The sequence below is a fragment of the Atta colombica genome, unplaced genomic scaffold, assembly GCF_001594045.1.
Source record: "Atta colombica isolate Treedump-2 unplaced genomic scaffold, Acol1.0 scaffold198, whole genome shotgun sequence".
Lineage (NCBI taxonomy): Eukaryota > Metazoa > Arthropoda > Insecta > Hymenoptera > Formicidae > Atta > Atta colombica.
In genome coordinates this window covers 3,759,705-3,775,706 of record NW_017259291.1, presented here as the reverse complement: position 1 = coordinate 3,775,706, position 16,002 = coordinate 3,759,705, and the positions used below count along the sequence as shown (strand labels likewise).

At 38.0% G+C, this 16,002-nt stretch overlaps 1 protein-coding gene across 1 annotated transcript in view; it reads left to right on the top strand.

Moving 5' to 3' along the window:
• Positions 1–16,002, top strand: part of LOC108686868 — a 292,272-nt gene that overhangs the window by 265,444 nt on the left and 10,826 nt on the right. The window contains exons 11-12 of the mRNA XM_018192364.1: positions 8,942–9,193; positions 14,870–14,984. Coding sequence (XP_018047853.1) covers positions 8,942–9,193; positions 14,870–14,984 — 367 coding nt within the window. The remainder of the gene's footprint in view (positions 1–8,941; positions 9,194–14,869; positions 14,985–16,002) is intronic.

The following is a 16,002-nucleotide window of genomic DNA, read 5'->3' as shown; positions in this document are numbered from 1 at the left end:
ATCTATTTGTGCTCATTTACTCTAGCATTTTTAACCTTACATTTGTAGTCAAACTCGATTAAACTTAATTCATTTATTGCAATTTTTAAATGACACATTCAAAAACTCTATAATTATGCAATATGCTTATAATAATCATTATCACATGCAGTATATTCACTATGAAGTATCTAGATGTAAAAGTATCGCTTGTCTAATCTACTCAGGGATTGCTCGTGCAACAGGATTCTTTCTCGGCCGGCTTTGACCGCGTATAAACTGGATCAGCATCGTCTACGACGGCAGTCGCCAAAAACAGGAGAGGAAACGGTGGGATTCGATTACAAAGCCCTCTCATCGCACGCTCCCATTCCATGGTTCGGCTCGAGATCGGACTTTCTCTCCCTTTTCGGTGTGCCGATCCCGGTGTGTTCAGGTCGTTAAAGATTAACGGCGCACTCCTCTCCTGGCGACGTCGTATCCAGGGCTCTAGGCGTCCTAGGACAGGGGAGTGGCTAATGTAACAAAGGAAATCCGGGCGACGAGCGACAAAACGTAATTACGCCCGTCCGCCTCCGTCCCGTCGAATCTCCTCTCCCCTCCCCTCGCCTCTTCGCTTCTTCCCAGCTTTGCGTCCGCCTGCGTGTAACACGGAACCTCAGCGGGACGTCGTCCGTGACGCGTTTTCCCGCGTCTTCCGTTTACCTATGTACACCTCAACGCTCCTCGTACATCCACCTACATACAACGTTCTCCTTCGCCTCCATGTCCTCTTGCACGTCCGCAACCCGCTTTCCGACAACGTGCAGTTTTGGCGCGCGGATTACCGCTGAAAGGGAATCGATTAAACGCAAAGCACACTGTGGCGTCGCGCCGCTTCCGTTCGCTAATACATTTTGCAGTTGACAGCTTCTTTAATTGCGGTACGGTTCTCTCATCGTTCTTAACACCTTTCCATGCGTTACTACGTCGCATAAGATTTGCGCCGCTGATGTAATATTGTAGAGTGTGCTATGATTTGTCACGCTTTAATTCTTGAATGGGCAAGTTTCTTCGTTGACTATGTCATCGACATCTTACGAAACTTGAATTCAATTTTACATGAGGTATTCACGTCAAGTATTACGAACAGTTTCCTCAAATTTATTAGGAACAAGGAAATTTCAAAATTATTTTTCGTAGTTTAAAATTCGCGACTGTTTATGAATATATTTAACACAAAAAAGGTCTTTAGGAAAGAAAACTGTATTTAAATCGATTAGAAATAAAGAAACAAAATGTTTCTTTGTAATTTATGCAGTAATTTTATTGATAGCAAATCCATCGTTTAAAATCCAGAAAAAAAATTACTGAGCTTCTCGTATTTCCTCTTCGCACAATGTTATCCGTAATTATGTCCGCATCTTGTAACTTGCTTCTGGCATGGTAAATATTAGTCCGACGAATATTAAATAGGTAGGATCGATGGAAATGAGTTTTCTGATATTTTTTGCCGAGTTTTATGTTTTATAGATGTCGACGAAAGCTCAAAGCCTCCCACGTTTTCTACCTTACGCGGTGATTATATAAGGACTGGTAGCTGTGTATTTGCTCGCGAGCAGCAGCGTATAGCGGCACGCTTTTCATGTGCTTTCTCTTTCTCACAATCTTTATTCACCGATTTTGTCGAAATAAAATCCCGTTCATCTTGCTGCGGTGAAATTCAAAGAGAATAGGTTAATAATATAGCGAGGTTAATAATAAGCTTTTAGCTTCGTAACATATTTTTTCAAGCGCAAAAGAAAACATGAGCACTGAGATAATTTTACCCGCGGTATATTGTCCACTTATAATTTCATGCAATGCAGTTGTGTGAATTGGCAGTATTGCGAATTACTCGCTATTGCGAATTACTTGCAAATTATTTGCAAACATTTTTCTAAAAGGAAACGTTGTTCATAAATATTTCTAAAATTTAATTGAAAAAATTCTTTAACTAACTAAATTGCATGTAACTCGAAAATTATTGATATCCAATAACTATTCTAAAAATTGTTGTTCTTCTTAGTTCGCTACGTGTGGTTTCATCGACTTCAAAATACATCGAACAGCTGAAGATATTAATACGAATTTTCTCGGAGATGCGCGACAGCTGCGCCAAATTTCATATTACCTAAGACCCGACCCTCCTATCTCGTCCCTCGAGTTACTTTCGAGATTGACAAAATTCAGCGAAAATTTTAATAGATCGTGCCGGAATAATATCTCTTCCACGTCGAAGCAGGGAGGAAGTAGGCAAACTTCCATCCGAGAAATGAAATACTTTCACCGTCGCAACTTCTTTTGCTTTGTATGTTTGTTGTAATTTTACTAAAAGTCACAGGAGCAATCTGAATTGGATGCATCCAAGATTCTTTAATCGAACAAGATGAATATGTACAAAACGTCATTCGTATAGTTTTATTTATGCACCCAAGATATTTAAAAAAAAGTGTTCCTTTCAGAAACATTTATTTATTGAACTGTTTGAAATATAAATTAATGACAACAATATATCGAGTAGACGTGAAAATTTTATGCGAGAATATTTATCTTGATGTACCTATAACTATGTACACAGAAAAAGCTTTTAGTTTTTAACACTTTTATGGAAAAGTTGTGCTACAATCCCGCAATACGAAATTGCAAAAGAATTTGCAGAAATCACCGTCAGACAACAATGTTTATTCGCAACAAGAGCAAATAAAGAAAATAAAAATTACAGCAGAACTTCCGCGATTTGCATATGTTACTTACATGATTTAACAATTTTTATCCGTCTTACCATTTTCATTAGAGTAATTAGCACTATGAGGCACAAGATGAATTTGTCAAATGAATGAATGTCCATTTTCATTTTCGGATTGCTCTATCTTTCTCGTTTCGTTCCAAACTCAATATTTATCTTTGCTGTACCTTTTCTGTATCTCCAACGTAATGCTACCAGCACTTCCAATTTTGTTCAATTAAAAGGTATTTTAAGGCCACTGTAATTCGCTATGTTTAGACAAGATGTCACGGAACTAGGGCATGAAGTTTTTTCCTGCAAGGATTGCGGTACTTTATTTTATCAGACTATTTCGTTATTCCGTTCTACGATAACTGCGGTTCAAATATACTGCAGAAATACCAAGACTGGTATAAGGCAAAATTTATTATTTTAATTGAAGTTATAAGGTTCTTTTCAGTTTAATTCCAACATACTTTTTTCTACTACGCGCAATTTATAATTTCCTGAAATTTTGTTTGAAACAATGTTCTTAGATTTTCTTAAAGCTATCTATTTAAAAAGAATCTGAGAGTTTTTTTGAAGAATAAAAATGTCTTTAAAAATATTATTTTGCATGTTACAAACATAATAATATAAAACTTTCACGACTTCGTAACAATGTGAAAGCCGTCGAATTTCGTGCTAAACACACGTGGGACTACCGCATATAATCCATTAGGCGCGAAAGGGTTAACGCGTTAGCGCAATCTCCTTGAGAAGCGGACCGTGCGGAAGCGATTAAGTCGAGGTAGTTGAAGTCACATTGTCACCCTGACAAGCACGCACGCACGCCGTAAAATTACGGATTGCCACGAGATTACCGCGGGGAGAGATCGAATCGACAAATGCAGGAAGAAACGGAGAACGAGAAAGACGAAGAGGATAAAGTGGGGAGAAGTTGTGACGAGAGAAAGAGAGAGAGAGAGAGAGAGAGAGAGAGAGAGAGAGAGAGAGAGAGTTTCTAAACTACTAGCATCTACTAGTAAATGGTAAACCTGGCAGGCTGCAGTAACTGACTACGACGGAAGGGGATGAGCATGCTAGGCGAGTTATGCCGGCATTGTTCTAATTTAATCATACATGCCAGGACCAGCTAAGATACCGGCTCAAGAAGCAAACCGCTAGTAACAATCCATCCGTGCAATTCAGCGGCACTTAGATCACTTCTATTCTCTCTCGTCCTTGTATAAATACTTGTTCTCGATTTTCTTCAATATATAAGTATATCATTCTTTACTTAAAGTATAAACTATTCTCTCGTAATTGCAAAAATTATATTCTACTTGATAAATATTATCGATGTAACTTAATATTTTATATATAGACACGCAATTAATATTTTCGATCATAATATTGCTGTATGTTTTTACTTATTATTAATTTTTCTTACCATTATATCTTTAATTCGACATTTAATTTTACTCTTTTTTATTTGCTTCATATTTTACTTCATATATTTTTGTATAATTCAACTGCGGTGTGTAATCAACTGTGTAATAAATTCTTTATACACTATACCTTCCTCGCGTCAAGTCTCAAACGTCACATTTAAACTGGTTCTCGAAGACGATGGAATCACCGAATTTCCGCTTGCTATGCGGACCACCGGCCCGGAAACGGGCCGTAATTTTACTCCGGCCGTACTTGAACGGTCTTAAGTCGTTGCCGAGGGAATCAGCACTACGATGTCTCTCGAAGTGGAAAGAGGAGGAATGACTCCTCGCACTTCTTAAGACAATTGCGTCTCCGTCGACTAAACTATCGAAGCAACGCTAATGGCGAATGCAAAAGGAACACGTTGTGATCACAGATTTGCCACGTAAAGCGTCTTTTGAATTTTCATCACGTATTCCGCGTTAATCCCGAAGTAATTGAGTCACACTATTCGATGAAAATGCGGAAAATCAGGAAGAAGTGAAACCGCAGATATTTTTACCCGTCATTTATCGTTATATATTATCTTTGAATTCGTGCTGCGAATGTAAAAAGAGAATAAAAAAGATCCGAATGTAATTATAAATGCGGAATTTAATCAATGTCCATTCTATCGAGACAAGTGAAAAATACTTTTCACTTGTCTCGATAGTTTAATATTGATCGATGTTATTTCAAAACAAATCTCTAATTCTATATAAAAAAGTATTTTACAATTTTAATCTGTAAATTCTCGTTTCTATCGTGGAAATTGTATACGAATTTTGTTTGCGATCGGAAAGTGATCTCGGCAAATGGACGCATTGCCTTAACACGAAAAGCGCGAAAGTTTCTCTCGCTTTAAACGAAATTCAGGCTCTTGTTAGGATCGAAGATTGTTTGCAGAAATTGATGAGATATCTATCGCGATCGAGTACTTTGATGTTGTGAAAGATGATCATGGTAGGTTGCTGACGACAGAGAATCGATAGCTATCTCGTGATCTATCAATGGCATGCTTCGAACAATGACGAGCGCAAAATACCGACTGGAGGAGAATATAATCGCACTCGTCGACGCGCGAATTCAAGCAATTTTGTTGGAGCTGCTTTTCATGGAAGAGCCTACTTTTAAGTTAAACTCATTCGCGGAGGCTGCACATCGACACGAATCGTGTTTATCGCCGAATCATAATGAATTACATATTTTAACGCAATAAACGAAAAAAAGATAAATAATAGAAACCAAGCGAAGTGCTGGTAAACGTCAATGACGCGTATTTCTTTAAGCTCGCCGAGGCTAAAGTTTGCTATTTGAAGCACTTAATGCACTAAGTCAGTTGAGGATTAAGTATTAATCCTTAACGCTTTAAATCCAGTTCAATGGCGATATATTATTATGCTTTAAGAATTACGCTTCAGCGTTTATATTATGCTGCTAATAAAAGAAATGTAGACTATAATAAAGCAGTGAAATTTATTTTCGTAAAATTTCTCAGGTAGAAACAACATGCGTAGAATCTGTCAAAGTTGTTAAATAACTAATATACGGTTTTGATCGTATTTCCCCCATGGCGATCGTATTGCAACGTCGATCATCCGTGCTCTCATCCGCAAAGCTATATACCCATTTACGCGTGTCAAAAGCTTTTTCACAATTCGATGTTTTTCCTCGACTGGACAACGGAATGCACGCGTACATCACCAATATCACGCAAAAAGCGTGTCCAATGAAAACGACCAGAGAGCGTTCTTTGATTACCATCTCGCTTTGTGTTTTCTTTTTCATGTAATTACGCGGTTCGTGCTATGGGTGATCTGCCTTTATGAAGACATCCAGCTGCTATTCTTTCACGCTTCTCTCCACCTTTGTCGTTCTTTCTTTTACAAAATACGTTTGTTCATTGGCTAGAAATATGTTTCCTTTTTCTCTAAATGATAAAAGGCTGTTGAGCAATATATAAGTTGTTGAGTGATATATATTAAGCTTGCGATATTTGCTACAAAAATTTATAAAAGATATGAAAAGCTTCTCTTTATAAAATATTTTATAATTTTATATGAAAACTTACACTTTTTTTCCTTTTATAACAAATTTCACATAAGAATATCCATATAAAGACAACATCTTTAGAAAAAATAACATATCGCGCCGAGTTCAAATATAAATATCAACTATAAATCAATAGTTAGAAAACCCATTTCTGAATTTTTAATGGCGCTAGTAGATTCAAGTTAGAAGACTTCCTTTAGGAAATAAATGCGATAGCAAATCGCTTTTGCTTCCTAGAGTAAGAAGAGGTAGATAGGTAGTTAAGACTGAATAACGTTCCGTTATTATTGAGCAAAGAAGGGTGAGAAATGGAGAAGGGTCAGATATGAAGACTAATCACACGTACATATGTAGCTTCTTGTTCTTTCACTGCTAAATGCTTCTCACGTACGATTCATGTGTGTAGTAGATCAATACATGTAGCTTCATTTGCAGATCGAAAGGAGAAAAACGATTTGGACGCGAACGAACATCTTGAAAATGGCAGATCGACCTAACTAATCAATGTATATCGGCAAATGTGATTTTATTTTAAATATAATAAGGCAGCAAGTATCACAATATTATCCATATTATGCACAAAGCGTTCTAAATATTAGCTGTATTACTTCCGCGCTTTAAACGCGCGACCTTTTAAGTTCCTTCCGCAGGATATCGAGTATTGGATCTACTTACGCAGTTATTAAATTTCCAAAGCTCTTATCCAGACATGCCTCGCGGCAGCATCGAATATGTACTTACGACTAAGCTTAGAATTCCCGATCCTTCCGGGAGGCTTGATGGAAGAGGAAGCAACTTCGCTCTTCTCGCAGCAATTCTCGAACTTATACGACAGGAGTTTTGCACGCCGCAAAAGGAGGCGTAGTAGAAGTAAACTCGCGTGAAGGGAGTGCATGCTATCCTGGCGAGCGATACGAAAACGAGAGAGAGAATATGTGCATGCAATGCAATCCCGAGCCTCTCTAAGACCGGTATATTTATAGTTGCATTTCTGTCGAGGGACTTAAAAACTAGTTTTAAGATATATAATTTAATGGAAGAATTCTAAAAATTAATTTGATATTTGCGACAAATATATTACAAATGATCAAATTGATCTTCATAAATCTGCATCGAGAATTTTTAATTTTTTAAACAAATTTTTTTTTCTCATTAGCGAGAGTGTAGAATGCAAAGTTTATAAAAAGAAATATAATATTGTATTTTTAAAAAACCGAGAATTATATGTCAAAATGTGAATCTACTCTTGCGTCTCAATATATGAATTTTATTCTAAATATTTTGTTTATTATGCTTTTAAAATTACTTAGAAAAAGTTACTAAAGAGACTTAAGTAGTAATTGTAAAAAGAATTTAAACTTTCCATTTATAAAGACAATATTTTGGTATGAAAAAATTAATTATAACTAAAAAAAGCTATTTATAATCAATACATTTGAAAGCAAGACTATTGAGAAGCATCCCATTGTTGCTAGAAATCAACACGTTCTTATTGGCGCAAAATCTAGAGCATCAACGTTTGCAGAACAACGTTTAGAGAAGAGTGTTAAGATCTAGCTTTAAAATACAAAAGCGAAGTTACAATATGTTATAATACAGAAGTCGAGGCTTCGCGCGCGCCGTATCTCGCGTCCCCGGACGATCGTCGTATCGCCTGGAAGCGATGCAAATTGTGCAGCGGGCGTGCAACGTTCTCCGATCTGTAGTTAGCAATTCTCCCATCTCTATTCCCTCTTACGCGCTTACGAAGTTGTGGAGTTTATGCAAGGCTTCGAAGGAGGTGGAAGAGGAACGGTTCTCGGCTCTCGAGAGGGCTTAACCGACGGGCAGAGAGCGGCAACTTTCGCTACATAGTCGTATTAGTGTTACGCGTGCTACACTATCGTTCCCCTCCCCCTTAAGATGGAATTTCATCCCCTCCCCCTCGAAATGCGAAACGATCCTTGACGAGAGCGAAATGGAGAAACACCGGAAAGCGAAAAGCTTCGTGCGTTGCCATTAAAAATCTTCTGCGACTTCAAGAGAAGAGCAGCATTAAGCCAGATGTAGGGTGCGCCATAAAGGAGAAGCTATCATAAAGGAAATTCTCCCTTTGTTCAATTATTCTCGGTCTTACGCTTATTCTAGTCTTTACTCGTTATGTGCCACCGTCGGAAATAATGAGGTCGTTACGTTGCGAATATTTTATAAACGCTATTCTCTCTTCTTCTGTAGAAATACAGGATTGAGTACATCAGCAATTATATGCGACATCTGTTGCATCCCTTTAAATCATTTATTATTTAATATTAAGTGATAGTAATTATGATTTAACCTTTTAACTACCATCATGGCTCCTTTGTCATATACTAACATTGTCGTCGAGTCTAACTAGCATTGACAGTTTAAAAGGCCTTGTTTTCTTTAAATAATTATTTTATTATATTTTTATTGTATTATTGTTTAATAGATATGACTTTATGTTTAAAAAAACATTAACGTAACATTTTTTTTATTTAAATCTTTATTTATCATTTTATTGAAAGAATCTATATTCTGCCGTGTCTGTGACGGCAATTAAAGGTTAAAATAATATAAATTTTTTTAAACATTTGACACGGATATATTTCGAGATATTTGAGACACTCTGTAGTTGTAAATATTTCAATATTTTCTTAATCTTTCTTTATATATTATTATATTAAGAGAGGATTGATTTTTCGCTTACAGCAACAGCAGCAGCAAGCGCAGCAGCAGGCGCAGCAACAGCAGCAACAACAACAGGTCGGCTCGCCGGGAAGCGGAAATGTAGGGAAGGGCAGTCCATCTCCCGGTAATTCGTCTTCCCCCGGAACAGTCACTACTTCCAACAAGACCCAAACGGAACCGAAACCGGTGGAGTGCAATCTATGCCATCGAAAATTTAAAAACATACCGGCCCTTAATGGCCACATGCGACTCCACGGCGGTTACTTCAAAAAGGTAAATATTTGATAAAGATAACGCTTGAAGAAGCTTTTATTTACGTATTTATGCGAGTAAAGCTAAGAGCTTAATAAGAAATGAACTTAACGCTCTATAATATTCGAATAACGTTTTATCTTGTAATTTTACTATATATATATTTTAAGAATAGCGATTATAAAGCGGAATCAAATCATATATAATGCATTTCAAATCCCAGGCTGAACAAAATAATTAATATTAAGAATGCATAATTAATATCCGATATATCTGATTATTAAATAAAAATTAAACTTTATATCATGCCCTCATTATATTATGAATTTTTCTATCTTATTTTATTCAAGAAAACTTAAATTTTCTTTTCTGAGGAAACCTATCGGATAGCAATTTTATTATAATTATATAAAAAATATTGTTTTCAAATGTCGTCTACATCGCGTGTGTACATCGAAGTGTAATGTGACAATGTAAGATCATACGTTGTAGCTTGACATTTCCTTTCGGTCGCAGTCATTTCTTCAGGATAAAGAAACTCATCTCGCGGCGGCTGATTTTATTTGCATCCGCCCGTCCAAACTTCATTTTCGGCGCGAAAACTTTAATATTCGAGAAAATCTCCGCGCGCGGTTCCAAAGTTATATCGCGCCGACGGTTGCATCACCATATGAATTCGCAATCGCGCGAATTCGCACGAGCGCATCTTGCATCCGAATAATCAACCGGCGTTTCTATGAAAATCTCATCAAGCTGCCGTCGCCATCTCGGGGGCCTCGAAGAACGCAATACTCGAGGATGCATCCTCAAGGTGATAATCGTCGTGTTGAGAGTGCAAAAAAGACATAAAAAGTAATATAAGAGAAATCGCGGAAATCGCCCTCCGAGATCCGCGCGCGACTTCAGCAAGCACATCTTTCTCTTCTCGCGTCTACCTTTTCCCATCTCTTCTATTTCTAGATGGAAGAGGATGCGAACAGCGGTTTTCTTAATAAGGTCAGGAGGTAAGGCGTTGTTAGAGCCGTTGAAATAGAAAGATCAGCGATTCCGCGAAAATCCTTTCTCCTCTCACCGCTTCCGTCTTTTCGAAGTTCTTCTTCCGCTGATTAAAAATGTCTTAACGAAGGCTATGTCGTTTAGAAAAGTGCTGAAAAACTCGTCGGACAAAAATTTTCCCTTTTTTACTCGATTCTGGATGGTAGGCAGGGGGAAAAATGAATGGCAGACTGGAGATGTTCTTTATTCTGCAATTGAAAGACGACGACGTAATCGGTACTATGGAACGAGTGGGAATAAATTGATCTGACAGATGGCACTAAAAGGCAAGAAGAATAATAATCGACATATTGAATTACCACACATAAATCGAGACTTTTTTCCAATAAGACTTTATCGCGTGATTGTGAAAATATGAAAGTTTGATAAGTATATATTATAAGAAAAAGAACTTAACATATACACCGAAAAAAAAATATAGTCAATTTTAATAAATTTAATTGAATATTGCCAACTAAATATTTATTAAATATAAAGATATATTTATTTGATACAAGAAATGCTGATTTGATTTAACAATCATTTTTTTACTGAACAAATATTTACTTATTGTAAGTAAATGTTTAGTTGGCAGTATTGAACTAAATATTTATTAAAATTAACTATATTTTTTTCTCAGTGTACAAATATGTACATCGAAATTTATTTTATGTGAATACAAAGATAAACGTGAATTGCATTTCAAATTTAAATACTTTTAAGAATGCAAAAAAAATGTATTATCATATTTAAATATTTATTTTTAATTCGTCTTCACATTCATCCTTATAAATTCTGGAGCTACTTTCCCTTTTATCTTTCACGCTCTTGTGCAATCTTGACAAATAAGTACGTCAAATTAATTTTCCAATTAACATTTTTAACGACCATCTAATTTTCCACCGTCGCTTACTGATGATTTCGTCCTTTTTTCCTCCTTATTCCATTCACCTTTGCGTAAGTGATGGCGGATGAGAAGACCGCTCAGTAACGACTCGATAGAGTAAAGATTGGAACGAGGCGGGTACGAGGACGAGTAAATCAGAGAAGACGAGATAAAACGCAGACAAGCGAGGGAGACGTTACCACCGGTGGATGGGAAAGGTAAGGCGATGATCGAATCCAAATGAACCCATTAACAAGCTCTTTGGTTCTATCCGAACCCCGAACCAATCCGCAGCAAGTCCGCTGGTCTCGGGGATGGAAAAGAGAGGAAGACCAAGAGAGATACGATTTAACAGTTCAGAGAGGAGAGAGAGAGAGAGAGAGAGAGAGAGAGAGAGAGAGAGAGAGAGGCGGAAGGAAACATTGCACGCGCGGAGAGCTCCGTGCAAACATTGTCTCGAGCTTTCTCCATTATGCAGATTGAATCTGACTGGTTACGGTCGGGGTTTTCAACGGCGCTGCTCTCGTTTCGAGCATCCGAGTTTTCACCGCGATACGCCTCCTCCTTTTGCCCTATGTCCACCCTCTCGAACACCCCCTCGTTTCTCTTCTCCTTTCTCCGCATATTCGCTCGTCCATGTTCGACCAACGTGAGAGAGACCAACGGGCGCCGCACTACTGCGAAAGCTCTATCCGGTTGCCGGCAACCAGCGACTCATACCAACTTCCCATAGCCGAGCTTTTTGCCCGGCCGCACGGAATTATTGAAAAGTTTCGATGGCCCTTTGGATTCATAGATATATAGCCCAGATTAATGCACATCACGGAAACGAGGGAGAGAGAGAGAGAGAGAGGTGAGAAGAGGAAAACAGGAAAATGCATTGAGTTATATAGACAGAGTCTCGTGTAACCGCGTTAGTTGTTGTTCAGGACGCGTGTCCGTGGTGAGAGGAGTAGTGGCCACGTTCAGGTTCATTAAGTGGCATCTGTTATTAATCTCCGCGTGCATGGGGGATGCACTTCTCTTTCCAGGAGATTCCACGAGTTCCGCGGACAGCTGTGTAGTGGTGGGCTTTAGGGCCAAATTATAACCCTAATTCGTTGTATTTTCGGAGGAATCGCCCGAATATGCCGCACACGGCACGCTACCATCCACACGAGCCGATGGCCGTTTTTCATTACATTGTACGGTCGCGTAACGAATGATTTTTCAGAGCGATAAATCGTCAGCAATAAATCTGCGCCGACGCGTTTCAGATTTATTTTCTGTAAGTAGTTGACGTGCAGTACGATTGATCGTCTGAAGGTAGGAATTGTTGGAAAACGTAAGCGCGCTATGGATTGTCGATTGATCAATGCCTAGCGTGGCTGAGATAAGAACAAGAAATATCGGAAATAACCACGTAGGATCTCGGCAACGTCATTCATTAATCGCCTCCTTTGTAATCATACTCCATAAGACATAGCCTATGTACTTCTTCTAAATTGTATTACACGTTGGCGTAAAATAGAATACTGATAGATATATTGATCAACCAAGATAAAAACACCAAGTTGATAGATATGTCTTTTTCCACGGAGATATTTTTACAGAAATGTAAAAATAATTCGAAATTAAATCGATGTATCAAGAGAAAGTGCTGATGGACTAGATAAATCTTTGTGTTCGCAATTTTACACACTTTTCGCGAAATATAAAAATAATTTGTACAAAGAAACGTTACCGAAGAACTTACAAGAATATAATCACGGACAATGGTAGTCGCTGGAGATAATTCCGGTAGCTGTAATCGACACAGATCGAATTGATGAGTTCAGGATCAGCGCGGCGCGGCGTGGCGGACGTTCCGCAATCAATTCCGCGTATTAACGGCCGCCGATCAATATTCATGAAGCGAGCGGAACGATATACGCCCCGTCAAAGACAGAGTTCAATTTCGTGGGAGGCGTGATATATACGCGGCTGCGTAAGTGCGCCGCGTTACACACGTATCGAAGTAGGAGATAGGAAATTGAGGGAGTCGCGAGAGGTCGACCGACCGCCCGCTCCGTTCCATTAAGGATCGACGAAGATGACGATGATGACGTATGTATCCGGAGAGATATATTATCGACGCCAGTTACTAACATAAGGGCAATGGCGGCGGAAGATGTATGCGCGTGAAACACCCTCGAGTATTAGTATGCTAATTATAAACGTATCCTGAAACTCACCGGTTGCTTTGGAGTAGCAGCGACCTCTCCAGCTTGCATATCGTGAGGACGAGTCGCGAGGTCCACTTTGCACAATGTGCGTATAACTCGCAGAAACTTTAAGTAATATAACTTTTACGCGCGGCGCCTTAGGGAAAAAATTACACGGACTTTAAGGAATTCCCGTGCTTAGTGAGTTAGGAAGTAGGGCCTCCGTAGCTCGCGGCGACAGTAAGTTCACGAGCAAGAACGACTTATCTTGCGGGATGTGGAAAGGGAAGGTTCTTGCGACGATACTACTTTGAGGATAATAATAAATTGATACGATGATGATAAGTCCGCGAGATGCTATTGTGTCGTCAGTGTATTGCGTTTTTTTTATCGTTCTTTCAATTGGTCGATCGATATTGCAACGTAGATGGAAAAAAATGTATTAGGTCGTCTTGGAAATGCTATGTAGCAGCATTGAGCAATTGAGAGCTTTTATAAAAGCATTGAAAAAGGAAATATAATTTTAGATAATGGACAGAATATAAGGCATCGAAGTATAAGTATCAGAAAATATTAATGATCGAGATGAAGGTAAAAAGAATTTTAAGATTAGAAAAAATTTTAAATAAAGTAAAAAATGTTTTTCGTACTGAAAAAAAATTTACCAAATTTTTATAAATATTTACTCAATTAAAAAAGTGATACTTAAATCAAATTGATTCTTGTTCCAAATAAATATATATTTACATTTATATATATATATGTATATATATTTATTTATTTATTTATTTATTTATTTATTTATTTATTTATTATTCAAACAAACATTTATTAAAATTTAATAAATTTTTTTCAATATAATTTTTCTCAAATTTTTGGTATCTTTATTAAACAATGATTTCTTCAACACATAAATATTAAGCTATATAAAGAATGAAAAATACATAAATTTTATTACTACGGTATATTGAGATTTCGCGATTCGGAATCGAAGTTTAGATACTGATTTGATTCTTCGTAAGCATCAAGAAACTAGGCGCTTTCCTTAGCGCCGGGTGTATTATAGGATGCTGAATCGCACACGCCGGAGATTCCATTACGATATAATCCAACGGGCGCCTCAATTAGCCTTGCTCAGTGATTAGCGTGCATCTCCAGCCCCTCCCGTTCTCTTGCTTCTCCTATTCACCATTGTAGTCTCCCTACATCTCCCTTAGTATCCTGCGCGTCAATTTGCCCGTGATTTGAGCTTCTAATCCAGATTCTCCCGTCACGAGTCCTTCGTGGCCGGGAGTTCAACAAGAATTTTAGCTAAACTACGAGTTCTAGATGAGCCCGGGTAAAATCTTATTGCCATACACGACCAATGAGACCCCAGCTTTATTATATTAGACTTCAATCAATTGACAAAATATTCAATACATCAATATTTAATTTTTTCTTCCATTAATGACCAATCTATTTTTAACAAAGAATTTGAAAGCAACACAAATGTATGTATTTAGAACACTTGTAGTATTCAGTTTTTATCACATGGACTAACAATCTGTTCCGTTTAATTTAGCGACACATTTTTTTAATCACGTGTTGCAGGACGCGGAGAATAAGAAGAGCGAGAAGAAAGAAGTCGTTGGGCCACCTCTGCAGACGGCGTCCGTTAGCGTGAGAGCGCTCATCGAAGAGAAGATCATACAGAAGAGAACGACAGGTAAGATAATTAAGATAAAAAAAATGAGAGGACAATCGATAATTTTGTCAATTACAAGTTATTGCATTTTTCATAATGCTCTAGTGACATGACATTGATCGTGACGTCAATAACAAAGTTTCGCGTTGGCGATGCATTTGTTCAAGGCAATATAGTCAAAAGCGCAATGACCGCGACAACGTCATTGTTCCGTTTAGAATCCCGAAGGTATACACGTGTCATAACCGCGGGGAAAAAAGAATTAATACAGTATTCGGGCGATGCTGAGAACACAGAATCCACGAATGCGATTCTGGTGTGATTTACGGATGCGTATCCCGAATTGACTGTGTATCTCTCGTTACGTCGTCCTCCCGTTTATCCATTTCTCCCTCACACGCGTGCATATATATTTGCCAGAACGAAGGGAAGGGCCACTCCGTGATATTTCGCGAGAGGGAGAGGGTATCTCCTCTCTATGGGGGTACAGTGTATGGACTGCCGAAGAACCGTGATTTACGAAGCGAACACGCCAGAATATTTCTCGCATTGTCCACGTTGGTACGATAAATCAAGCGGCAGTAGCAGAACGGACCGGCGAGCATCAGGCTCATGCTTCTGTAACAAAGTGCGCATCGTTAGCAATTTATGCGCGATTTCACGGCATCTGTCAAGAACGGCAAGGAATAATCCGCTACTCTAGTGTCTTCTACGTTGCTCTTTTCGGTGCCCATAAATCAAAATCATCATGCATTCAGATTCTCATAAACTTGTATAGATAATTACTGATCGTTAACTGTGAAATCTAAAATAATTTTTAGAAAAAAATCAAAGTCTACATTTATTTATGTTTATTAACAGAATAACGTAATCAAAATTTTTGCTTCTTGGAGTTTAAAAAACATACATGCGGTTTGTTTCGGCAAGATTTGTTTCAGCTTTGGGTTTGTCTAGGAAATTCTTCAATGTATTTTTGTTTCTACAGTTTATGAAAAAATAAGTCATTACGCTTGTTTTCTTTTCAATATATATATATATA